At 39.9% G+C, this 27922-nt stretch overlaps 2 protein-coding genes across 5 annotated transcripts in view; one reads left to right on the forward strand and one right to left on the reverse strand.

Annotated features, from left to right (window-relative positions):
- LOC148348987 (chromatin remodeler ATRX-like) overlaps positions 1–480 on the reverse strand; it is a 41393-nt gene extending 40913 nt beyond the window's left edge. The window contains exon 1 of the mRNA XM_088321801.1: positions 266–480. The gene's annotated coding sequence lies outside the window, so the exon portion shown is untranslated. The remainder of the gene's footprint in view (positions 1–265) is intronic.
- Positions 49–25319, forward strand: pls3 (plastin 3 (T isoform)). Of its 4 annotated transcripts, XM_088321803.1 has the most exons (17): positions 49–197; positions 287–511; positions 11499–11604; positions 12104–12255; positions 13577–13706; positions 13826–13958; positions 14809–14890; positions 14965–15130; positions 15195–15337; positions 17389–17484; positions 17561–17756; positions 17840–17918; positions 20164–20281; positions 20363–20493; positions 20582–20705; positions 21672–21796; positions 24432–25319. In XM_088321803.1, the coding sequence occupies exons 2-17, from the start codon at positions 308–310 to the stop codon at positions 24562–24564; spliced, it is 2118 nt and encodes a 705-aa protein (XP_088177929.1). In that variant the 5' UTR covers positions 49–197; positions 287–307; the 3' UTR covers positions 24565–25319. The 4 variants fall into 4 exon arrangements, with proteins under 4 accessions (XP_088177929.1, XP_088177928.1, XP_088177930.1 ...); XM_088321802.1 differs by lacking the exon at positions 49–197 and having other exon boundaries at positions 249–511; XM_088321804.1 differs by lacking the exons at positions 49–197; positions 287–511 and adding an exon at positions 6835–7005.
- The last annotated feature ends 2603 nt before the right edge of the window (positions 25320–27922 follow it).

A 27922-nucleotide genomic window follows, 5' to 3' on the forward strand; every position in this document is an offset into this window, starting at 1 on the left:
TCATATTGTGTTATGATGTCATGAATTTTTAAAGCTCTGCCAACGTGTTGTGACGTCACCTACTTTAAAGATGGTAATATAAAGTCGTTCGACGTCCATCAAAGAGATGAGAGACATTAAAGAGAACTTTAAAAACACATTTTGGGGGTTAAAACTACGTTGCATTCAGTCACACTTCACTTCCCCACGCGACAAAGGTAAGTTGATTTTTACCACAAACTGTTAGCTTAATTAGCTTAGCATTAACCGTGGAGATATTACGTACACGGCGTGTTCGTTTTAAAAGAGCCTGCCCGGGGCTACTAGTATGTCGGCCTTCCCCGCAACCAAAAAGAGCGACTTGGTGACCAGCCCTTCGCCGCCACAGCATCCTTCCTTCCCCGCCGATCCAGCGGGCGGTGACGCCACATCAGGGCGGGACGAGAATTCCGACTCCGGACGACTTCGCATTCGACGTGAAGGAGTCAGCACTTGGAACTGGACGCCGTTTGGAATTTCAGGCGAACCGAGCGTGAGTAACAATTTCCTCCCTAGTTTGGAACTTTAGACCAGAAGAAAGTTGGTATAAATGTCCGCCTTTCGTGTGCCAGGTTTTCCCCGTCACGGTTCTGGAATTAGTGAATCCACAAGGACAATTTTTTCGTCGTTTAACTTTAATCACGTCTGCTAGCTGTCTGGCGTTGACTGTTTTATATTCTTCATAAATAAACTCAGTTTTAGTCTTTTAGGTTGTTTTCTTCATTAAAAGACTGTCAAAAAATGGCAAATGGGGTTTAAAAGTGACAAGTTCGTCGTCAACGGGCAATTACGACAAAATACTGCACGCCAGTTACAAAATTTCAGGGTTGGGTAGGGTTACTTTAACTGGATTACTTTCAATTACTTTTGGATTACTTCAATACCAGATATGCTAATAAAAGAGAAAAGAAAGTAAATATGAATAAAATGACTCAATTTTGTGCAGGCTTGGGGAGTAACGGAATACATGGAACGGCAAAAATGGTGTTGGCAAGCTGTTTGGATTTATTTTCATTTTGTTTCTGTCGCATTTTATGTTCGTTTTGCCGGAGATCAAAGGGATCAAAGCCAGGAGAGAAAGCTTACCACGTGTTGTGAGTCATCATTTTATTCATATTTAGTTTCTTTTGTCTTCTATTAGTGTATTTTGTATTGGAGTAATCCAAAATTAATTGAAAGTAATCAAGTTAAAGTAACCCTACCCAACCCTGCATTTTATGTTAGTTTTGCTGGAGATCAAAGAGATCAAAGCCAGGAGAGAAAGCTTACCACGTGTTGTGAGTCATCATTTTATTTAGTTTATTTTGTCTTATATTAGCATATATGGTATTGGAGTAATTGAAAGTAATCCAGTTAAAGTAACCCTACCCAACCCTGCATTTTATGTTAGTTTTGCCGGAGATCAAAGCCAGGAGAGAGCTTACCACGTGTTGTGAGTCATCATTTTATTCATATTTAGTTCCTTTTGTCTTTTATTAGCATATTTGGTATTGGAGTAATCCAAAAGTCATTGAAAGTAATCCAGTTAAAGTAACCCTACCCAACCCTGTCTACAATACATGGCGTTTTGGGGTTAATGCCCTTGTGCGTAACACTCCTTTATTTGTATTTGTTTTAAACTGATTAAAGCTCATTTATAGTTCTTCAACTGTGTAACTATTCGATCAAGACAGTTTAGCGATCACCACATTTTGTTATAGTTAAAACCTATCAACCCAGAGTGACTAAAATTTACCGATCAAGCTAATAAAAACGTGTTTACCCTCTAAAATGTCTTAATTTCTTTGGGGATTTTATTACATAACTGTATAAAGAAAGCCCTAATCTTGAAAGGTCCTAAGAGATCAGGCTTACTTGTCAACCCCAGTGACAAAAATTAGAATAAACGTAAAGAATTCATGTATATTTTTCAGTCTTGTGTGCTTGTCAAGCGTGGTGATTGCACTGGGAAAGCAACTGTCTCTGAGCCTGTTCGTCTTTGTATTAAAGGGACAGTGTGTATTATTCAATGTCTCTTGGTGGAAATAGAGAACATAATGATTTAAATAAGTAAAAAGATCTAAGAATACTCATACAAACGTGCACTTTTTAAAATCCTTGAAAGGTTGAGACATTTGTATTTATTGTACATAACAGTTGCCCCGCTTAGAGAGAGCTGACCTAATTTCCCCCCCCCCCAAAAAAAAACCTCATGAAAGACTGGGCAGATAAAAGGAAGAAAAAAGGTGTGGTTTCGTTCACATCGCGTCTCCATAGTTTGTATTCTTCCTTGTGCTCAACATTCGTCATCAGTTACACAAATCAACACAGCAACATCTAGTGCTTCTAGTGATCAAATAATAGATGCTGTCCCTTTAAGGGATATGTAGTGTCTGCCAGAGAGCAGCAATTCAAAGAGTTTGTGGCTGGAGTGATAGGAGTCCTTTATAATGTTGGCTCTGCCGCAGTATTGAGAGTCTCCGGAATGGGCAGAGAGTGCCCTATGATTTTTTTGAGCGTGTTGATGACTCTCAGATTTTTCTGTCTGCAGCTATGCTCCCAGCATACCACATGGTGATGCAGTATATTAGATAGATAGATACTTTATTCATCCCCGTAGGGAAATTCCCACTTCCAGCAGTGTCCTTGTGTTGAAAAATAAAATAAAAGATATTGAATACAAAAATACCCAATATAACGTGTTGATATAGAGTATTTAAATAGTGCTACGGAAAATACACACTGTAATAAGAATAGGGTAATATGCAAATATGGGGGTGGGGTTTCATGTGGGCTTTTACTTCCTCGGGTGGAGTTAAAGAGCCTCATGACATGAGGAAGAAATGATCTCCTCAGTCTAAATATGAGTATGCTCTCCACTGTTGCTTTGTAAAAAGACAACAGCACCTTGTGTCTACAGGTCAAGCTAAAAAAATAGATTTTTTTTTTTAAAAGATACTTTCCAGTATAGCTGTCTTTTTTTTAGTTGCTAATTTTCCTTGATAGCTTATTTCAGCATCACTAATCACGGAAATAAATCAATGCGTGTGCAAGATTTTGCAAATATTGGCTAAAGAAAATGACGTTGAATGAAATCAAATGATTTTCACTTAACATTGGAAGTTAAACAAATCATTATTATTTGGGGCATTATTTGTGTCAAAATATTTTATCCAAAATTTTGGATAAAGTCAAATAAAATTATATATTTAAACTGGTATGTCAATAGGAATCAACGAATATTCAAATGTCAAATAAAATACTTTTCACCTGGTAATTCTTTCTGAGAGCTGTAAAAAATTGCAAATAATTATTACCTGTTTTCAATGTTAGCCACGTTTTTATTACTGTCATTTAAATAGTTATCATTCTTAACATCACCACAAGTCCATTGCACTTTTACGGTCACATCACCTCAATAGTGTTACCTCTAAATTATTCAGATCAGTGTCAGGAGGAATATTTTTGGCCAAGAAAGTAAGCTATGTCTTGATGTGTGACTTTAGGTATATCTAGAAAAACATATCTTGGATTTAAAGTGATCAGAACAAAGAATGTGTTCTGGCACGCTTCTGTGAGTTTACAAAAACATAATGTACGCCCACAATGTTGGTTTTCCGTCTGGCTGGCAGCGCCCACTTCCACAAACTAAAAGTACATCTTAAATTTAAATGGATTGCAATAAAACTTTGCAGATTTTCCATGGTTTTGTGCTGCTTCTAATGAATGAAGCTTAAATGCTATGGATCAAAATAGAATGTCACAAAACGTATATAAAATAATAATTATAATATCGCCTAATGTTCCATGCACTTTGATGTCTCCTAAAGCTCTAACAATGTTTGGGCACTATGTTACTTTTCCTAAATGTCTCATTCAAAGTAGGAATGCATTTTTTCCCCCTTTAAAATGGAGAATATGAATTAATTGTTCAACAGCGTGATATGCAGATACCATTGAAAAATTCTACGCGCAAACAAGTCAGAATGGAGATGTTTACTGGCGTTCTTTTGACCCTCGTTTTCATCTCTTACCAGAGAAAACATACACTGCCAAACGCGTGCATTTCCCATTCCCTATGTGACTTTTGCTCCACAAACCTACATTGTTTTAGGTTTTCTAAAATCTATTCGCCTTTGCTCCGAAAACGCTGGTCTACTTGTGATCCCAAGAAGAGATCCGCAGGTTTGAGAGCGTTTTCCATCCGGGCCCCGGTGCTGTGGAAATGCTCTTCCCCCTGAGGTTCGATTTTCAACCTCAGTGGAAATGTTTAAATTTTAGCTTAAAACACACTATAGCATACAAATAACCTATATTTATTTTGACAATATCTGTGTATTATTTGTTATTGCAACATTTGAGACTGGGAGGTCGGTGGTTCGCGCCCCAGCCGAGTCATTCCTAAGACTTAAAAAGTGGTCGACGGCGCCCTCTGTTGGCTGCGGCTGCATCGGCTCGCTACAACGGGTCAGGTGCAATCGACATTTCGTTCTGTGTACATTGTTACACAGAATGACAATACAAGGAAATTATTATTATTATTATTATTATTATCCAATGCAGCCTGGTCATCCTGGAAGGGGGATTACCTCATGTGCGGTCCCTTCTCAAGGTTTTTTCATTTACCTCATGTTGAGGTTTTTGAGTTTTTCCTTGCCCTCATGTCTGTTTTAGATCAGGGGATGGTGTCATAATAGTCTGTGGTTTGCAATAGTCTGTGGTCTGTGCTGCCCTTTGAAACTGTCCCTTCTCAAGGTGTCTTCATTTTCCTCATGTTGAGGTTTTTGAGTTTTTCCTTGCCCTCATGTCTGTTTTAGATCAGGGGATGGTGTCATAATAGTCTGTAGTTTGCAATAATATGTGATCTGTGCTGCCCTTTGAAACTGTCCCTTCTCAAGGTGTCTTCATTTTCCTCATGTTGAGGTTTTTGAGTTTTTCCTTGCCCTCATGTCTGTTTTAGATCAGGGGATGGTGTCATAATAGTCTGTAGTTTGCAATAACTCATCACTCTCTGTGATTAAGGGTGTCACAAATAAACATGACTTGACTTACATTGTGCATAACTGTCGACTAAGTGAATGATTCACAGGGAATGTAAGTCAGTACGAGACCCTCCCGTAAACATTGCTCCGAGTTGATCGTAAAAGTCTGAATTTCACTCCACCGAAACTGGAATTGCATCCCCGTTCCATGTTCGGTCGTGTTAAATGTTTTACCAGGTGTTAGCATCATCTGTTGAGGCGGCTCTCATACAGCCTAATGTTGAGAAAACTTGCCGTTTTGCCCTCTTACTAGCACCAGGAATGTGAAGTCTTAAGTGTCAAAAGTGGAAAAAGTTGTGCTTGCACTTCCATTTCGGGTAAATAGCACGGTTGGTTCACGTAATGGTATTTGTCCTTGGATGTGTGGCATAACAACTTTGCATAAAGATTCCCATTGCTTAAAACCAGGGTTTGGTAGGGTTACTTTAACTGGATTACTTTCAATGACTTTTCGATTACTCCAATACCAAATATGCTAATAAAAGACAAAATAATTTTGTGCAGGCTTGGGGAGTAACGGAATACATGGAATGGCAAAAATGATGTTGGCAAGCTGTTTGGATTTATTTTCATTTTGTTTCTGTCGCATTTGACGTTAGTTTTGCCGGAGATCAAAGAGATCAAAGCCAGGAGAGAAAGCTTACCACGTGTTGTGAGTCATCATTTTTTTCATATTTAGTTTACTTTGTCTTTTATTAGCATATCTGGTATTGGACTAATCCAAAAGTACCGTATTTTCCATACATAAGGCGCACCGGATTATAAGGCGCTACAATGGGAACGTCGACAAAACAGTCAGATAGTTCAGTCCAACTTATTACCCCCTTAACATTCCGAAAGCTTGCAAAGAAGCAAATACGTGTCTCAGACATATATGGAAACAGTGTCTGTACGGTGTCACTCAAATGCATCGTTCCAAATATAATTCGGAAGGTTAAAGTCTTGGAATTCAAGAAATGCCAACCATTCCTTAGTTTCTATTTTCTTTTTCGCTCGCAACTTTACTGTGCATATGACAATAAACACTTGGAATTGAGTTTATTTTAAAAATAGACTCATGACAAAAACATCAATCAGTCTGAAACAAGATACTGGAAAATATATAGCCGAAGTAGCTCACCGAAGTCGTTGCATTCAATAATAATGTGCAACCATGGTCCTCTTATATCCGTGAGTGTAGTAAATCCAGGAGAGTAAAATATTTACAAATACAGAATAATAAAACATGTTTTCTCTATGCTGTAGTTCAAGCAAACTTGCTATTCACATTCATCTTTTTCGGCCAATTGCAGGCTATGTTTTGCCCCTTTAGCCTATGCGAGCCTGTAAATGATAAAAAAGGATCCGCCCCCTTTACCTCCGAATAAGTTTAGCCAATAGTGATCGATTCAAATGATGATTGACACATTGGCTGGGAAATGAGACGTCGGCATATGTATCCACGCATACACCGCGGACCACATCGCCTATGAGGAAAAATCTAGTCGGCGGCTGCTTGCCTTTGTTGCGAGACCTTGCGACTTAATATTGATCCACATATAAGGCGCACTGTATTATAAGGCGCATGGTCAGCTTTTGAAAAAAATAAAGGCTTTTAGGTGCGCCTTGTAGTGCGGAAAATGCGGTAATTGAAAGTAATCCAGTTAAAGTAACCCTACCCAACCCTGCTCAAAACCACGTGGGCACCCGTGCGTTTAAAGCGGTTGGGATGTTGTCTTTGCAAAGACAAACCAGACTGTCAAGCAGCAGCAAGTGTGACTTGCTTGTCCCGCCCTCCGCCACACTCGTCACTGTGTGTCTGGGGACAGGTTGGGCCACTTTCCTTGCCGTTAGCGTCAAAATGGGTGTCATCACCTTCTGATCAGGTGTCGTTTTCACTTTTCGGAACCACTGCCTCCTTCTTATCCGTACCGGGCTGGATGAACTTGGTTTTCTTCGAGGCGGTCGTCTTTCCTCTGTTTATCTGGTAGGTTAGTTGTTTGCACGGGATTCCTTCCAGTCGATTGCTCAATTTGCTCACCGCCGTATGATTATGTGTAATTTAGGTGTGCTGTGCCTTAAAAAAAGGGTTAGATATGCGCTGTCCCCTGTCATGGCCCTCAACAGGATGTGCAGTATAGAAAATGTGCAAACAATATTGTTTGGGGTCATGAGGGGGCTGCGTTACAGGGAAGTAACACTTATCTTCCAATGGGCGGAGCATGAAGGAATATGAAGTTCAGCCCTGGCTTAGAAAAAATACTTAAAACGGCTCATATGTTAGGTGTGTCAGGTTAATCCAGCGTTGAATAGGCCTCCCGATTCAGACTTTCCAACTCGTCCAGCAACATTCCTAAGTGGTGGAAGTTCTTTATTTTACTCCACTGCACCTTCGTCTTTTCATCGACTGATAAGAAGTGGCCTCCTTTGGTCATTTGTTGCAGTCACAAAGGTGAGCCATTCATTTGAATTGATTGAATAGCTTTTGCGGCATTTATGGAGTCCCAATCCCCGCCCATCTTTAAGCAATTCATGATGTCAGACTTGTTTAACTTGAGTAAGCACCGATTGTGACGTCTTGCCTACTTGTTTACGGCTGCACCATGAAAATGAAGCTGTGTCGCAAGCTGCACGCATACAGATTCTTGAGGTGAAGGAGACCATGGAACAGAACAGGCGTTTGGAGTTCAAATCTGTATTCTTGCGGGCTGGGTGTGTGTTTCTGGCCACACGTGGGAAGGGTGCCAGCCTATTTGTGTAACTCGCAGTTCCTACGTAACCTTGTGGAAGAAGTAGTTAGGGCCGGGTGTGCCGAAGCACTGCCCCTCCTAATTAAATCATCTGGGAGCACGAGCGAGTCTCGAATGGCTTAATAGATCTACCTAGAGTTGTCGTAAACAGCGTAAATGGGCCGTGTCCAGTTACAAACATGAGATTGATATGAGTGCAGCTACTGTCTTGGTTTTGGGATGGTCCTTTTCAATGTTTTTTAGTCGTGCGTATTCATATTTTGACGATCGCGATGACAGGTTTTCAATGCAATCACGATTAATGCGGAACATAGAGATAGGTTGTTCTGCTAAGTCGTTATTTTGTTCCTGAAGGCTATCAAAGGCATCACTTTAAACACTTAATATTCAATTTGCACATGTAAACGTAATCACCTGTGATAGCTAAATGGTATTCGAAGGGGAATGTAATCCGAGGATAACACACTCGGGTTTTCTACAAAATTTTCTCACGTGAGCACAAGGATTCTTAGTGATAGTTAAGCATGGCAATCACCTGTGACAATCTTTGTTCCAGCATTAATTATTATTCTTAAGGAGCTGTATGGAATAGTCAGATCATTCATAATGCACGTGCATGTATGTGCATTTCTTAAATACGCTTGAATAACCTTTTTTTTTTCATCTTTCTTGGGGTTGGCTTGAAAATGGCTCTTATTAATTTCACTTTTCATGCTAAAATTACTAATAAATAAGTCAAGTCAAGTCAAGTCATTTTTATTTGTATAGCCCTTAATCACAATTAGTCTCTAAGGGCTTCACAAGTTATTACATATAAGAAGATTGGGTTACTCGTATGCTATAGAGTAGAAGTGAGTTTTAAGCCTAGATTTAAACATTTCCACCGAGGTTGCAGATCGGATCTCAGGGGGAATTTACCCACTCACATTTTATCCATTAGTTGTTGCTAGCCTTTACAAAAAATCCCGAAGGCCATGCACTGTAACATCACTTAAGCTGTTGGATTTAAAGTTAGAGAGTCTGCAACCTGCTATCTGGCTTTGGAAAACGTCACCGGTTTCACAAACTATGACTGGCTAGGTGGTAACCCAGCAAAGCCACCGCATCAACAGCACTTAAACCTGAAGATAATATTGTTGAGCTGATTTATTAGCAAAATGTCGGCCAACTCTGAAGTGAGCAGTGTTTTTGCTAGTGGGAAAAGGTTTCATCAGCTAATTTCATCCTAAAATTAAGATCTTAACGCTGATTCGAATTTCCGGTCGAGCGGACTGACACATTACAAATATGCACTGAAGCTAAGGTTTAGGTGTGAAATACACGGCCCGGCACTGCATGAAATAAGAAAACCTGTGGGGACGAGTGTGATGTCACTCACCAGCACTCCCCATTCCTCGAACCTTACGTGTTCTGCCCCGAACAGCTATGATAAAAGTAAGATAAATGCAGACAGGCACAGTAGAAAATCATTTAGATGGGCGTTGAAAACACACACTTGAAAGAGAACATATTTATCTTTCAACTTGATTTAAGGACACCTTAAATGACGCACCCCACCTTTAACTTAAATAATGTTGAATGTGGAAAAAAAAAAATCCAACTTTTTATGAAGCAATGTTCCTGTAATGTTTCCAATGTTTAAACAGAATAGTCACAGTTTTATTTCAAGCCTTTTATGTCCCCAAATCTACACATATATATCATAAATTTTTATATTCATTTCACATTGAGGGTTATTTGTGCTTGTTCGAGTCTGCATGTAGATACCTTGCACGTGTCCCACATATTCACGATACTCAGAAACCACTTCTATCTGCTTTCATGTCACAGAAATATTGAAAATGTAGACCAACAAGCCTAAAGTTATTATTTACAAACACAAATGGAGCGTTTAAGGACTGTAACAGGGAAGTACATGAAATCGCTATTTCCTGAATTACAGCAGTGAACAATCAAAACATGAATTAAATGTACTTTTAAAAGTGTCAACTTAGATATTATTAATAAAAGCCACCAAACGGACTAGCAAATACATTTGTTATGAGTAGCTCTTGGTCCTAAATCTGTCTATTTTATTGGATCATCATTGATATTGTAGTATCCCAATAGTTTAAAAAATGGTCCTCTTAAATAAATCTCTGAATCTAGAAAAAGATGTTTCTTCTAAGGGATTGTTTGTTGCATATTATAGGAAATTGAGTTACCCAGGACGATATATTTATATAAAAGCAATAGAAGCTCTTAATCTCTAAGCATCACGACTGTGGCAGTGATATTGACCTTCAAGAAAGTAACCAGCACTTTGGTTACCTTGCTCGGCAAAATCCTGTCTGAAATCCTAACCCAGGAGTTGGCAACCCAAAACGTTAAAGGAGCCATATTGCACCCAAAATAAAACCCCACGTTTAGAGTCGCAAAAAAATTAAAAACTTCATTTAAGCAATTTAATATACATTTTATATATCCATATATTTATCCCTTAACCACTATGGTAGTAGGGACACCATATCCTGAGGGTGTGTCTTGGGCTACCCATTAAACCAAATCATTTTCCATTATCAAACATTTTTGAAAAAGTGCCAGTGAGCCACTAGGGAGCGACACACAGCCGCTTATTGATGACCCTAAACACCTAAGATCGTGACTCTCTGGGCTGTGAGGCGATTACAGACGCCCCTTTCTTCTCTGCCAACAGCGTCGCATCTCACATTTGTTTATCGCCATCTGTGGCTCCGCTCTGTGTACTTAACCTCTCTTCTGTTTCTACTCCGCCTCTGTCGAGGGTGTGTGACCAGGGCAGGCAAATGAGGTAATGTGTGTCGGCCCTTGTTTTGACTGCGGATGAATTTCACATCCTTTCTGGAAATGTTTGAATATACCTGCGCAGTCATTTACTAGTTTGTTCCTGGTTTGTCTGTGCCTAGATTTAGAAGTGTTTTGATCAAAACGTAGTCTATTTTATTGCTTCATTAATGGAGGCTGCTAATCTCTGATTCCACATGGCTGCTGTTCATCAGCTTTGGTTTGTTGATGGTTTTCCCTCATAGAAGAGGAAGTTTAGTGATATTGTCCATTGTTTGCCTAAGAGAAACGTACACTCTGTAAAACAAACACTTGTGCAGTTATCAGGAACAATCCATGTGCTTAAATGGGCATTTCAGTCTCCCTCATTATTCAACACTGTGAGACTGAGAAACCAACAGAAATAGCGTTGCCTGGTATTTGTGACTAAGATGTCCTGAAACTCACCAGCCTGGATTTCCAATCAGGAAACAAGAACCCATTTCTGTCTGGAAAATCTGAGATTGTCGCTGCAGTTTCAGCCTCATCTTTGTTTTTTTGAACACTTGTGTTCTCAAGGAATGCCACTACACCGGTTTGCCCTTGGCAAGGCATCACACCCTTCTTGCCGTTCAAAACGTATTCAATTCAAGGCCACTGCATTCTTTAGGTTTTGGAGTCAGGAAGGTGCTACTAAGAGGAATGCCGTACCAACTGTGATTTTAGGAGAGGACTGTCTCACAGATAACTTTAGGATCACGGTGTTAGTGTAGACAAAATACAATGTTTGTAAGATGTTGAGTAGTAATTATGTTTTTCAGTTGTTTAATGTATCATGTGTTTTTGTTTTTCCAAACAAATATGAAAAAGTTGTTTGGGGATCTGATCTGAATTGTGATCTTTTGTGATGTTGCCAATTACCTTTTCCCCCCTTTCATTTCCACTCCAGTCCCACGTTTTGCTGGCTGACCATCCTAAGGTCAATCACAGAAACATGTCTGCAAAGATATCGAGAGAGGAAATGGATGAAATAAAAGAGATGTTTGAGAAGATTGGTGAGTAGATATGTTTTGGCTCTGTTTTATTTCTTATAAATGAAAGTATAAGATCATCTTAACATCCAATTTCTGTGTTTGGATACAAGTTTCAGACTTTGGTCCTACTCGATTATCTTGTAGGAACTGGGTCTTGCTAGCATAATGGCAAATAGGAACTGAATTTTAATGACCTCGGGTCAAATAGAACTGGGATCAATATTTCGGTTGGATTTTAAGTGGGGCGGCTTGGCGAAAGTCAACAGACTTGGGTCAAGATGATGTCTCAGAAGATTGTGAACTCACAAATAACTGTTTACCTCTAATAACTAGATCCTTGCTGATTTAAACTATCCAAGCTTTTTTTTTTTTACAGAAATTGAGAATTATTAGGGGCTGGAATCATCCGAAATGAAATAATGCATAAGCCTATATTGTATCAGTTTCAAATGAAAATGGTTATATCCGGGACTCAAATTTGCAGTGCATTTAGTGTCAAAAACCTTATTCTGTCAACTAGATCTGGACAACGATGGCTACATTAATGACTACGAACTCACAGAACTTCTCAAAGAGACCGGCCATCCACAGCCGGGCTACAAAGTCCGAGAGATCATCAAGACACTCGATCGCAACCACGACAACAAGATCAGCTTTCAAGAGTACATTGCAGTAAGTCAGTTCATTCAAGTCTGGTCCAAAGGCGGAGAGTTGTGTGTTCCGACCACAACTTAAATTTATGGAAGTGTCACATGACATCCCAGAATAGTCCGTATCTTGTCAAATCAGCTTTCTTAGATGCCGCACGCTGATTAGTGATTCAACTACGGTAAAATGAATCATCAGTCACAGAGCTGGGATGTTTGAATGGGTACGTTGATGCACGGAAGTTTGGAAAATTGAGTCAGCGATGTGTTTGTGTTTCTTTATATAGAATCTGCTGAAACTTGCAGACGATTTGTGTCGAGTCTATATTCTAAGATGTGTCACAAAGTCAAAGATGGCCATGACCCAAAATCAACACTTTCCACCCGAAAAAAACAACGCAGACGCTGCAACAAAAACCTTTTTGTGAACTTGGAAATTTGGTGCCTCGTGATGTTGTCATGCCAATGATGAGACATGCCAAGTATGCTGCTGCGTCTGCAGACTGACCTTGGTTGTGCTGGATTAAAGACAACGGCGATTACCTTAAAATTGTACATAGGGTTCCTAACATGGTTGCAACAAAAAGACCGGGGAAAGTGATTCAACATAAATCTTGTGGTTTTTTCAGTTTTCTTAGTTGCACAGCAGAAATTTCCTGTTGGTTTTTTTTCTAACATACAGGCATACCCAATAACCAATTGTTGAAAGCTGTTAATCATTAATTGCCAGTTACATCCTTGCTTAATTCCTTTCATGCACCACCTTGAGTCTGAACATTCTGAAATATGGAGCTAGTAACCCAAAACCACCCGGCTCAGGGGTGGCCATTTTGTCAGCAGGGCACCTGTATGATGCGGCAGGGGTAAACCAGTGAAAGCTGTCGGGCCCTGCTGTTGAACAAAAGAGTGTGTTGTGTCACCCTGACCCGAGTGACATGGCCGCTTTCTTGTCTTCATCTGGAGGGACGAAAGCATGACCAACTTAGGTGCCGAGGTGCCTAACTTGTTTGGGTGTTTGGGCATTTGGGTTGGCCATGATCCAAAAATGTTTGTGTTTGTTGCTATTTTTTTCCCTTTTCTATTTTCTTTGTTATTGTGTTTGTCTTGCTGTCAATCACTCCTCTTGAAGGATATGACCAAGGTAGAAAGATAGATAAACACGAAGCATGGATCACATGAATTTTGAGTTTTGTGCATGAGATGTTTGCTAGCTAAATAGTAATATTTAATAGAAAATTGTCCTGACTAACAAATTCATAAACAACCTATACCAAGAATATTCCTCCGTTTGAATATCTGCAAAGTTCCATGTAGCCTATTGAAAACCCTCACTTTCCTCTTGTCAGATAGTGAACGAGTTAAAGGGTTCCGAAGTAGCGAAAACCTTCCGGAAAGCCATCAACAGAAAAGAAGGGATCCTCGCTATTGGAGGCATGTCAGAGCTGTCAAGTGAAGGGACACAGCACTCCTTCTCTGGTGAGAAAGAGCATCTTCGTCTCGCTAGTTATTGGGTTTCATCTAAGATGCAGTGTTTTTATCTTATTCATTCATTCTGTTGGTTTTGGTTAACTTAACATCCATACCCCTTTTTACAGAGGAGGAACGATTCGCTTTTGCCAAGTGGATCAACACTGCACTAGAAAACGACCCTGACTGTCGCCATGTCCTGCCCATGGATCCCAACACAGACTCCCTTTTCACATCTGTCGGCGACGGTATCTTACTTTGGTGAGACTTCCTCCTTTAACTTCTCGGCATTTCTCTTTTTATCGCTTGCTTTGGCTATGCCAACATCTCATACAAGGATTTGTTTTTCTTAGGTTTGAATTTTCTTCTATTAATCATTTAATGAATATCCATCCATCCATCCATTGTCTGCACTGCTTATCCTCAGTAGGGTCGTGGGGGTGCTGGAGCCCATCCCAGCTTTCGTCGGGCAGTGGGCAGGGGACACCCTGAACTGGTTGCCAGTCAGTCGCAGGGCACATAGAAACAGACAATTCGCTCACTCATTCACACCTAGGGACAATTTGGACCGGCCAATTAACCTGACATGCATGTTTTTGGAATGTGGGAGGAAACCGGAGTGCCCGGAGGAAACACACGGGAAGAACATGCAAACTCCACACAGGAGGTTTGATCTCACAACCTCAGAACTGTGCCGCACATGCGCTAACCACTGCGCCGCTGTCCTGCCCATTTAATGAATATAAATATTAAAAAGGATACACTTATTGTTATTTGTGGCTTAATAGGATAAGCAAATGCTATTAGAAAAACAACATCATAATGGATACATTTTTTTTACCGTTATCCTTTTTATAAATTTGCATTTGTTTTTTGTTTTTTTATTTGCAAAAAGGATCTCATTTTATTAATAAATAATTCAACACGAAATCCCTGTTTTTGAACATTATTCCTTTTTTCCACCAACAATGTTATAAATTTTTACGGTGACAGCTTAGTCGCTATTATAATCATAAGGTACAAATAAAAATCCTTTTCATATGCATGCCGAAACTTTTAGTGTGTGTGTGATTGATAACGTTTCAACATATTTTAACTTTTTTTAATACAGCAAAATGATCAACCAATCAGTGCCAGAAACCATTGACGAGAGGACAATAAATAAGAAAAAGCTTACACCTTTTACAATACAGGTACGTATTTTCTTCTTTTCAAGTCATCATTATTCTTAGATGTTATTCTTACATCTTCTCATTGACTATTACAGGAGAACCTGAATTTAGCTCTCAACTCGGCCTCTGCCATCGGCTGCCACGTGGTCAACATCGGCGCTTTAGACTTAAAGGCGGGGAAACCACATCTGGTGCTTGGTCTGTTGTGGCAAATCATCAAGATCGGTTTGTTTGCCGACATCGAGCTCAGCAGAAACGAAGGTAAAGGAATATCGTGTCGAGTCTTTTTTGCTCTCACTCACGCAAACATGGGTACCTGGGACAGCTTTGGCAGCGCTGCTGAGAGAGGGCGAGACCCTGGAGGACTTGATGAAGTTGTCTCCCGAAGAACTGCTGCTCCGCTGGGCCAACTTCCACTTGGAGAACGCCGGGTGGCAGAAGATCAACAACTTCAGCTCCGACATAAAGGTAGGCATGAAGGCAAAAAGGTCACTGACTCGGAGGTCGGAGATTGTTGGTCAAACAATGTTTGCACACAGCAGGCCTGTGAGGTTTGCTTCTAAAATAGGATTCAAATGGCTGTTGAACTTTTGATGCTTTTTGAAAGACTGCCAAATGAATATGTTAGCAAAGTATTATTACTGCACACAAAAGGGGCATTATCAAATATAGAGTTAATGCAGTTTATCAGTATGTATGGCCTGTTTTTGGTTTAATACTTTTACTATACTTTAAAAGACTATACAGACGCTGCCCTACTTACAAACGAGACACGTTCCGGACGATCGTTCGTAAGTTGAATTTGTTCAGTGCTATATTTTGTATGTTTAAGGTTTATATAAGTATGTTTAAGACTTGTAACCTATATTGTTTTGTACCAAAAAATAAACATTTCATAAAATAATATGCTCTATAAAGATAAATAAAGTTGAGTTTAACTTACTTTTGGAAGATGCGCTTCAAAGGGTCCTCCTCCGTGGTGAAAAGTGGCCAAAATAAAGCTATCCAACCATTTTCTCAACCGCATCAAGCTTCCTTATTCCACTTTCATTTCAAATGAAACGACTCGCCTCTTTTTTACACTTGACACCGACCATATTGAATGGATGCAGGAGATATTAAACAATAGAAATGTCAAAGTTCTTAGCGCGCTGGAGATACAGTATAGAATGTTTACACACAAAATAAGAAAAAGAAGCCGGATTTTTTTTTCCTCTGGTGGATGCTGGGCGACCTCTCACAGCGCCACCACGCGCAGGTAGCGGCAGAAAGAAGCAGTACTGTACTGTACTCCGAAAAAGGTGCACACAATACAAAATCTAACTTACAGCAATGCCCGGATATTTTTTGACATCCCCAAAAAATGTTCGTATCTACCGGTTTTCCTAACTCGAATGGTTGTAAGTAGGGGAGCATTTGTAATATTGGAAATAAGCTTTTTCTTAAACAAGAAAAAAAAAATTGTACCTCAGCAAATGGCCGATAACATTGCTCATTTTGAAACTTGTTTTTTCTAATTGTGGATTTTTTTCAACATGAAATCAATGATCTACTATTTCAGATTATTTTGCACATTTTAAGGATTGTTGTTCTTACTCTACCAGAGCAGGGGTGGCGAACACGAGGCTCTAGAGCCGCATGCGGCTCTTGGCCAATAAGAATGCGGTTCTTTGCCTCATCATATTTTCTATATACTGTGGCTATTTGCCTTGTTTCATGTTTAGTTTTTTTTCTGTGTGTATTGAGGGTGGACACTTTCCTTGAAATCAACACAAGAACAATACTTGTTGTATTGTAAGGAGAGGAGTGTGTTATGGGAAATAACATGTTTTTAATTGTGTGTGTTTGTGTGTGTCTGTCATGGCAGGTCAGCGCGTGGTGTGGCTCTTTGACGCTCACATTTAAAAATTTCAGCTCTTTGTGTCAAACTTGTTGGCCACCCCTGTGCTAGAGGAACAAGTTCAAATTTATTCAAATAGGAACATTTATACTTGAATTGGAGTTGAATTTGAATGGAATTGAATTGGCTTATTGTCATAGATGTCAGCGTTGTGAAACATTGCATGCAACAAGATAAGACATGGCGCTCCAGAGTTAAAATGCTATAAAGACCTTAAAGAGAAAAGTATGAGGAAAGACTGTCAGGATAAAAAGGCCAAAATGTGTACATTGTAGTGCTTATACTGTGAATTGGCCTATGTTATAACAAAAAAAGTGATTACAACAGTAGTGCAATAACATTTAGCAGCAACAAAGATATGTATTTTCATTTTTAGGGTGGTGTTGGCACTGGGCAAGAAAGTGTCTCTGAGCCTGTTATTCATTGTTCTAAGGGACTTATATCGTTTAACAGAGAGCAACAGGTCAAAGAGGATTGGAGCACAAGTTTTCTCCCAATGCTGTAGCCTTTGGTTTGACAGTGTACTCAAAGAAAGGCAGAAAATTTGAAGGATTATTTGTCTATATGCATATTACACCTCAATCGTGTGTGACCCTAAACGTCATGTTGGTTTGTCCAGGATTCCAGAGCTTACTTCCACCTCCTCAACCAGATTTCTCCAAAGGGTAACGAAGAAGGCCAGCAAGCCATCGATATCAACATGTCCGGCTTCAGCGTAAGTCCGGCGCCATCTCATAATAATTACCGCGTTCACGCCACACCGCAGCGCCTCTTATGATAATATCATGCAGGAGAGAGACGACATAAAGAGGGCGGAAGCTATGCTAACGCAGGCCGACCGGCTCGGCTGCCGGCAGTTCGTCACCCCTGCCGACGTTGTCAGCGGCAACCCTAAACTTAATCTGGCTTTTGTGGCCAATCTTTTTAATAAGTACCCCGCTCTAAAGAAACCTGAGAACCAGGACATTGACTGGAACCTTCTGGAAGGTGAGTTCCGACACACAGATAAATAAAACTGCTTTGACTTGACACTTTTCATGTATAATTTTTTGGTTTTGTGTTTTGTGCAGGTGAAACGCGAGAGGAGCGTACTTTCAGAAACTGGATGAATTCCTTGGGCGTGAACCCAACTGTCAATCATCTCTATGTGTAAGTACCAAACCATTGTTTTTACATTCTCACAGAGGTGGGAGACGTGACGAGTTTGGATTGTGAAGGGACTTAAAGGTGGAGTGCGTCTTTTGAGGTGGCCTTAAAATGTTGCAAATTGAATATTTTCTCTATTAAGTACCATCCATCCATCCATTATCTGCACCGCTTATCCTCAGTAGGGTCGCGGGGGTGCTGGAGCCCATCCCAGCTATCTTCGGGCAGTGGGCAGGGGACATTCTGAACTGGTTGCCAGCCAGTCGCAGGGCACACGGGGACAGACAACTCACTCGCTCATACACACCTAAGGACAATTTGGACCAGCCAATTAACCTGAAATGCATGTTTTTGGAATGTGGGAGGAAACCGGAGTGCCCAGAGTAACCCCATGCAAGCACGGGGAGAACATGCAAACTCCACACAGTAGGTTCGATCTCATGACCTCAGAACTGTGCTGCACACAAGATAACCACTGCGCTGCTGTGTTGCCCCTATTAATTACCGTGTTTTCCAAAATACAAGTCGCACCAGCCAAAAAAAGCAGAATTAAGAAGAAAAAAACATGTACAAGTCGCATTTTGGGGGAAATTTGTGATAAAATCCAACACCAAAAATGTAATTTAAATAAAAAGGCAATTTAAATAAATAGACACCATGGTATACCAACAATACACGTACGTGCATATCTTAGACACACTCATATACGTCAATAACAACGTAACATATTAAGAGTTATCAGCTTTACTCCAAATCACTAAATGCAATGAACTATTCATCCTCTGTGTCACTTCTAACATCTCCTTCCACTCGGCAGGTAGACGAAAGCTTCATCTTTGCACTTCTAAGGTTGAAATTATGCTCGTCATCACATTTTTTTGTTAGTGTAGCATGAAAATGGTGAAAGTTAGAGAAGGCTTGTTTGAAATACAGTCCAAACGCCAACCCATACCTTAAAAAAGATTCAAAAAGAAGAGTTCATTCGAGAGCATCTAAGAAATCCACGTACTTGAACGCGCATCATGTACGAGCTAACGAAGACTGCAATCATGACTTCAAGCCAGAAGATGGTGTCCGAGAGTAGAAAAGTTACAAAATTCTGTACAGCACACTTAATGTTGTTATGATCTCAATAAGCTCAAATATAAATCTAAGAAGCGGGGGTTCAAACGTCAATCCAAAGCCTAAGAAAGACTGAGTTTATTCGAGCACGTCTAAAAAAAAAAAGGAAGATATGTAAACAAGCTGACTGAGGCTGCATTGATGACACAAGCCTGGGGATGGCGAGTAAAAAGGTTCCAAATTCCTTCCAGCTCCTTAAAAGAATCACTATAAAATGAGTATGGTGACTTTATTCTTGAACATTTATTTTGGTATTTTTTCCACTCTCTTATCAGTGTCTGAAATAACGCCTGCCCGGATGCTCGGGTTGTGCATATATTACGTCGGGCATACAATTTCGTCTCCGCCCGGGTGGCCGACGACTTTTTCAAGAAAAAAAAAACTATTTTTTTTCTTTTTTTTCTATTTTTTATTTTTTTTATTTTATTTTCAAATCAAAAGTTTGCTTTATCCTGATTTCGAAATATTCGTCCGGTTTGGAAATGTCGGTTCGTTTGGCAATTTGCATACTTGGCAGCCAATCAGAAGCCTGCATCGAATAACTTCATGGTTCCGGACTTTCCCGAGCGTTATAAGGCTGTTCATTTGCTTATTATTTTCCAAAGTAGACGCACAGAAAACACAAGAAAAAGAGTAAAGTGGTTAGGAATCAAGCCAAAACATCATCCCCAGAAGAAAGATTCAAAAGAAGCTAACAAAATTGACGACGCTACAAAACGTAAAGGTACATTAAAAGCATAGTGGAAAGAGGAGTTCACGTGGCTTGTACCAGACGACGCAACTGCATGAATGAAGATGAGTAAATACAGGTACATACTGATGGCAGATGAAAAACAGTGAGGTCATATTCATGCAATGAATGATATAAGTAGATTTATAATAAACTTAATTTAAAGTGTTGTTCTGTTATATATTCTGATTATCAATCCTTAATGGGTTTTTTGGCGATTAGTCGTCTTATTGCATTTCAAGTTGTGAAAAATGGGGCAGGCAACTTTATGGTTGTCTGCCCTGGTGTCCGCTAACTTATTCTCATGAGTTTCAGACACTGCTCTTATCCATCTGCATGGGACATGTTCACGAATTGCTTGCTTGCTCTACACAAATGTGCATTGTCATCCTACAGAGACCTTCAAGATGCCATTATCATCCTGCAGCTCTACGAGAAGATCAAAGTCGAGGTGGACTGGAACAACAAAGTCACCAGGCCTCCATACCCCAAACTGGGATGCAACATGAAGAAGGTCCGTGATTATTTCTGATGTTCACATTTATAACTCAACAACATCCGTCCAATTCGGCGTTCCGTGTTTTCACCCATCCAGTTGGAGAATTGTAATTACGCCGTGGACCTCGGCAAATCGGCCAAGTTCTCCTTGGTGGGCATCGGCGGGCAGGACTTGAACGACGGCAATGCCACGCTGACCCTGGCGCTGGTTTGGCAGCTCATGAGAAGGTGAAAAGGCTCCAAGATTTCAAAATGACTCACCAGTCTAGGGTACGGCTTTAGCATCCAGAAAAACTCACGGTTTTGTGCATGGCAGGTACACTCTTAACATACTGGAAGACCTGGGCGATGGGGAGAAGGTCAACGATGACGTCATTGTCGGCTGGGTCAACAAAACTTTAGCACAAGCGGGGAAGAAATCCAAGATATCAAGCTTTAAGGTAGTTTTTTTCTGTCTTACCATGTGATAAGTAGTACCGTATTTTCCGCACTATAAGGCGCACCGGGTTAAAAATAGTTTTTGGTCCTATTTTTGACATACATAAGGCGCACCGGATTATAAGGCGCTACAATGGGAACGTCGACAAAACAGTCAGATAGTTCAGTCCAACTTATTACCCCCTTAACATTCCCAAAGCTTGCAAAGACGCAAATACGTGTCGAGAACACGTGCGGATGCGGTGTCCGTACGATGTCACTCAAATGCATCCAAATATTCGGAAGATTAAAGTCTTGGGATTCAAGAAATGCCAACCATTCCTTAGTTTCTATTTTCTTTTTCGCTCGCAACTTTACTGTGCATATGACAATAAACACTTGGAATTGAGTTTAATTTAAAAATAGACACTCCATTCCATCCATTATCTGCACCGCTTATCACAGAAACATCGAGTTCAGTCTAAAACAAGATACAAAGATAATATAGTAGCTCACCGAAGTCGTTGTGTTCATAAATAATGTGCAGCCAATGTCCTCTTATATCCGTGAGTGTAGTAAATCCAGGAGAATAAAATATTTACAAATACAGTATAGTAAAAAATGCTTTCTGTATGCCGTCAGCCACGTGCTATACACATTCATCTTTTTCGGCCAATTGCAGGCTTTGTTTTGCCGTTTAAGCCAATGCCAGCCTGTAAATGATAAAAAGGATCCGCCTCTTGACCTCCGAATGACTTTAGCCAATAGTGACTGATTCAAATGATGATTGACACATTGGTTAGCCAATGAAACGCCGGTAAATAAATCCCAGCATACACCGCGGACTACTTGGCATTCGGGGGAAAATCTAGTCGGCGGCTGCAAGTTAGTTGGAAGACGCATGGTCAGCTTTTGAAAAAAATAAAGGCTTTTAGGTGCGCCTTATAGTGCGGAAAATACGGTAGTTAATGGCGTTCTGTTGTTTTCAGGATAAGGAGATCAGTAACAGTATAGCGGCGCTGGAGCTGATCGACGCCATCCAGCCGGGCAGCATCAACTACGAGCTGGTGAAAACGGGACGCCTCTCCGAAGCGGACAAGCTCGAGAATGCCAAGTATGTTAGCACGCTCCAGACAACATTCCTCTTACACTAGTTGCATACTGAAAAGATTTGTTTTGGGTTTTTTTAACAATCGGTGTCCCGATATGACTTCTTCACTTCTGATACAATACTCATATTGTTAGATGCTTACATTTACAAAGATTCTTCCTGCTGTTATTGTTAGTATTTATTTATTTATTTTTTAACAGATACAGCCGAGCATTTCTCTCCCTCCTGCCTTCTGTTTTTTAACCCATGAAGACCGCTCTATTTAGAAAAGTGGCTTTTTTGGCTCAGCTCACCGACGGTTCCTCAGATTTTTGTTTATTTAGTGATATATTGTAATTCATAATTATACATTATGCACTGGATTATTCAGTACTTGTATGTTTTGCAGAGGATCCCTGAAAAAAACACGTGAAATCAATTTAAATATTTACAAATCTTACACACTGAAACTATTTAAAGTCGAGCAACAACACAAAATTCTTGAAAATGCAGAACAATAAACTAAAAATTTAAAATATGAACTCTTCAGTGCTATAAATAGATAAAATGTAAAAACGAGTTCTAATTCTATTTCAAATAATTTCGACACAGATTCTCTTTCCATGCCCTTTCTATGTTTGTGAACAAGTGTGATGTATTGAGGCAGAATTCATGTCAGTTTATAGCAGCCCATTGACACAAAAAGATTGTAGATCATAGAAAGGATTTGCTCAAAATAGCAATAGATAGATAGATAGATTCATCCCCGTAGGGAAATTCACACTTCCAGCAGTATCCCTGTGTTGAAAAATAAAATAAAGATGTAGAATACAAAAATACCCAATATAACGTGTTGCTATAGAGTATTTAAACAGTGCTATGTAAAATACACACTGTCATAAAAATAGGGTAATATGCAAATGTGGGGGTGAGGTTTAATGTGGGCTTTTACTCCCCCGGGTGGAGTTAAAGAGCCTCATGGCATGAGGAAGAAATGATCTCCTCAGTCTCTCCGTGGAACAAGACTGTGACAGCAGTCTGTCGCTGAAGCTGCTCTCCTGTTTGGAGATGATGATGAACACACGATAAGCGTGTGTTAGCAGCAAGATAGCGACTTTTAGTCATCAAAGTCAACCAAAAGAATGTTATTTTGATTGAATTCTTCCTTTGAAGGTACTGGAAAGATTGAAGAATTGGTCTTGAAAGTGCTTGAATTTGCCCATGAAAAGGGTGTATGAACCCTGGGAGGAACACGAAAGGTTCTGTGTGGAATAAGAAATTAAGAGAAAATTCTGTTTGGGAATACTTTTTAAAAAAGGTAAAAGTCGTAGAGCAATTGGGCGACATTAGCTCAGGAAGTAGAGCTCCTATTATAAAATAGTTGGTATCGGTTTCCGTGGTTACCAGAAGCCTGATCTGACTTAGATACAGCACTTTCCTCATCTGGTCAATTTTGGAGTCAACTCTCTGCTACACAGAGATGAGCGCCACCTTGTATTCATGGATAATTACATAGACATTTATTTGTACATGTTATATGTCATTCCATATTTGTTTTATAAATAAACCATTTCATCAAAATGGTTTTGAAACACTCAGAATTAAAGCAAAGAATGTTATGAGAGAACTCGTCTTGGGATCAAGTGGTCGCAGGTTCGATTCCCGGCTCTTCCGTCTTATATGTCGAAGTGTCCTTGGGCAAGACACTGAATCCCTAATCCCCCCAAAGGCAGGTTGGCACCTTGCATGGCTGCATGGCCGCTATCGGTGTGTGAGTGTGTGTGTGAATTGGTATGTGTGAAGCACATTGTTAACCCCTTTGGGAGGTCTTCATTGACTTCAAAAGTGCTATGGAAATGCAGACCATTTAGCATCTTGATTATCCTCAAAACGTTTGGAGGCAGACTCCCTGTTGGTGTGCGAGTGTGTGTATGAATGAGTAAGTGTGAAGCATGTTGTAAAGCACTTTGGGAGGTCTTCATTGACTTGAAAAGTGCTATGGAAATGCAGACCATTTACCATTTAGCATCTTGATTATCCTCAAAACGTTTTTGGAGGCCGACTCCCTATTGGTGTGTGAGTGTGTGTGTGTGAATGGGTAAGTGTGAAACACGTTGTAAAGCGCTCTGGGGGGTCTTCATTGACTTGAAAAGCGATATAGAAATGCTGACCATTTAGCATCTTGATTATCCTCAAAACGTTTGGAGGCCGACTCCCTATTGGTGTGTGAGTGTGTGTGTGAATCGGTAAGTGTGAAGCACGTTGTAAAGCGCTTTGGGAGGTCTTCATTGATTTTAAAAGTGCTATGGAAATGCAGACCATTTGGCATCTTGATTATCCTCAAAACGTTTGGAGGCCGACTCCCTATTGGTTTGTGAGTGTGTGTGTAAATGGGTAAGTGTGAAGCACGTTGTAAAGCGCTCTGGGAGGTCTTCATTGACTTGACAAGCGCCATAGAAATGCAGAACATTTACCATTTACCATTTAGCATCTTGATTATCCTCAAAACGTTTTTGGAGGCCGACTCCCTATTGGTGTGTGAGTGTGTGTGTGAATGGGTAAGTGTGAAGCACGTTGTAAAGCGCTTTGGGAGGTCTTCATTGATTTGAAAAGCGCTATAGAAATGCAGACCATTTAACAAGGTGTATCGTTTCCCTAGATACGCCGTATCCATGGCGAGAAAGATCGGCGCCCGCGTCTACGCCCTCCCCGAGGACCTGGTGGAGGTCAAGCAAAAAATGGTGATGACGTTCTTCGCGTGCCTGATGGGACGAGGGATGAAGCGAGTGTAATGAGCGTTCCCCGCCCGTTTCCCAACGTCTCCGAAGGATAACGGTTAAGAAGATCGATAGAAACGACCAAATTGCAGTTCTCTCGCTGCCCCTTTAAAAGACTCGTTTCATGAAGAGATACGTGTTATTTAAAAAGACCACATGCTTCAACTTCAACTGGACCTTGTGTTTTTCATGCCAAATGTAGAAGAATTTTTTTTTTGTTGAGTTTTTGTTTCTTAAAAGCCTTTCGGCGTATTCCATCATGAAGGGATTTCCTTGATATTTACCGATGTCCACACATTCCTCATCCAGGGTAAGAAGATGACCCAATGATCATGCTTTCCTCTTCCATGTAGTTCTTAACATATCAGTATACAGAAGCCATACGCTCAAATTATAGCCAAGACCATACTGTATATGAAGTCTGTATTTTTGTACCTTGTTATGTAGCGGGACCATGACGTGAGGCAAAATTCCGGTCAGTGCTGGTTTTTTGTTGTTCGTTCGTTGGGTTTTGTTCTCTTTTGTGCGTTTTGCTCAATGAAGGGCAGGGCGTCGGAGCTCTAAGCTAGCTGTGCCTTCTATGTCCCGAAAGACGAACCTTAACTGGAACCTTTGAGCTTTCGCCTTTTTTTTTTTTTTTAATGGGGAATGAACTGTTAGTAAATGTAAACCGAAGGCTCTGTCACAATGACCAAACTGTATTTGGCCACGTGGTCATGTCTACTCCGAAGTGCTTCACATGTTAACAATAAATTACTTTGAAAACTGAAGAGATTCATGCTTTGTTTTTTTTTTTTTTTTTAATCCAAATTGTAAAATTAAAAGAAAATGTCACTTCGGGAAAGGTACGATATTTGGCAAGTTGATATCGGTATCGGCATTTTTGTATGCAATCATTTAGGCTTAGATGCATTTCTCTCCCTCCTGCCTTCTGTCTCACATGCTACCCACCCCGCACGTTCTGATTGGATAAGTAACCAGGGGGCAGAGCCACTGAAGCAGGAAGAATTACGTGAGAGCGGAGTAAACAGCATCTCTGCTCACCCCTGAGTCCTGAAATGGAACAAGATATCTGACAATCATATCAAAAAGTCTAAAGTATTAGCTCTTATCATAACGTTAGTCTGTTAATCAAGTGTTTGTGATTAAGAGAGCGTAACAAGCACGCCAACGTGGAAGGCTGAGTGATTAGCTCTTAACATAACATTAGTTTTGATGCACTTCTGTTTTAAGTTTATTTATTGTAAAAACACTCAGGGGGCTATTTGAGATTTTATGTCCCTTCATACAAGTTTCCGCTAAGCTGAAATTCATTTCTTGCACTGTTAGTTTGCACTGTTAGTGGTTTATGTGAAAGATTGGTCATGCTAGCTGAGTTGAAATTCAAATGTGCATTTTTACATTTTTCCCTTTACAATTTTATGATATAATTTTGTTCTATTGATATAGACATGCATTTCAGGTGAATTGGCCGGTCCAAATTGTCCCTAGGTGTGACTGAGCGAGTGAGTTGTCTGTCCCTGTGTGCCCTGCGATTGGCTGGCAACCAGTTCAGGGTGTCCCCTGCCCACTGCCCGGAGATGCCTGGGATAGGCTCCAGCCCCCCCGCGACCCTAATAAGGATAAGCGGTACAACTAATGAGATGAGATATAACATATACGTGTAGCTACATATTTTCAGTTCAACTAATGTTTGTAAATTGAATAAGTCATGAATTCAGAGTTAGTTACACAGAGTATTATAATCATGATATTATAATATAGTAGTTCTTTATTTTACATCCCATTTGAATTCCATTTAGTCGGTGAAACTGACTTTGGCACCTCTGACATTACTGCACTAAGAAATCCAAAGCGAGTGGTCGACTTCTCTCAATTTACAACCTTTGATCGCACACTTAGAGCTCCAGTTCTTAAGTGTTCCTGTAACAGTGAAGAAATTCGTCTTTCCCTTATTTGTCTTTTGTTGGCAGTGACTTTTATAAGCCAATAAACACAGCTTTTTTTATTACCTATTTTCTCTTTTGATCCCCCTCTAACTTTAACAGCTCTTCCTATTGCACTCCTCTTCCTCTGGAAAGGAATTTTGCTTTCAACGTTCTGATTTGCACAGGGAAGTCATTTCAAGTTCGATCCTTTTATTTTTATTATTAATAACCAGAAGTGGGTAGAGAAGCCAAATTACTCAAGTAAAAGCACTGTTACTTCAGAACAATTGCGCACTGCTCGCACATTCTCAGCGCACAAGAAAATCTAGCCGGCTCACAAAAATCAGGGCTCAAAATTACTAATTAAGAAGCGACTTAAGTCAAAGTTACAGTGCATGAAGGTCAAAATACACGGGTTCCCCTGACGTTGTGTCCTAAATGCGCTATTTTGAAGTCGAGTCGAAGTAGAACGAAGTTGAGTAAAGTTAGTAGAGTTTGTCGAGAACCGGCTTCTTCGGCTCGGCTCACTAAAAGGAACCGGCTCTTTCGGGTCCTGAACGGCTCTTCAGGTTGTTTTTGCTCGTTTAATCCCACCATGACCAAATATGATGTAAAATGATGCACAAAATGACTTAAAGGAAGGGGGGAATAGAACAAAAAAGGGAAAAAAAATGAAAAAGTAGTGAAAAGCTGAGAAAAAAAGAAACAAAAGGAAGAGAAGAAAAAAAGAAGGAAAAATTTAGAAAAAAGCCAGAAAATAAGTAGAGGAAGAAATGTAGGAAAATGTAAATAGAAAACAAAAAGAAAAAAGTAACAGCTCGGAAAATATAAACACAATGAGATTTTTTTTAAAGGAATTTAAAAAAAAGTAGGAAAAAAATACGGAAAAAAAAGTCATGTCATAAAAATACTCGACTAAAAGTAAAAAAGTACTCAAGTACTGAGTAACCGTAGCACCGTCGTATTTAACCAATCAGATCATCGAATGGTCAAAGTCCATCCAATCAACAAAAAAATACATATAATTTAAAAAGAGATGAAAATAAACAACATAAATTCAAGTACTTTAATAATCAAATAAAAATACTATAAATCACATAACTAAGGTGGCATAGCTAAGCGACATTTTCCATCGGTTTCATCCGTAAACTAAATTTCACCTATTGAAATTGAATGGGGTCACGTGACGAGACTGCTACGTTTGATTGGTTAAACATGGAAGAGCCTGCCGGAGGTCTCCATCGTAATATATGTGCCTTAGCGGAGACGGACAGACATGTACTTACGTGGAGGGGATTTATTAAGTAACGAAGTAACGATGTTGCCTAATGAAGCGAAGTAAAAGTACTGTTTTTCTCGTCACAAATGTACTCAAATGAAAGTATTGGGATTTAAAAAATATTCGTAGAAGTAAAAAATTTGACATGGTGGAGGATGATGGAAGA

The sequence above is a fragment of the Urocampus carinirostris genome, chromosome 17 (genome assembly GCF_059441175.1).
Source record: "Urocampus carinirostris isolate Australia breed hairy pipefish chromosome 17, RoL_Ucar_1.0, whole genome shotgun sequence".
In the NCBI taxonomy this organism is placed as follows: Eukaryota; Metazoa; Chordata; class Actinopteri; order Syngnathiformes; family Syngnathidae; genus Urocampus; species Urocampus carinirostris.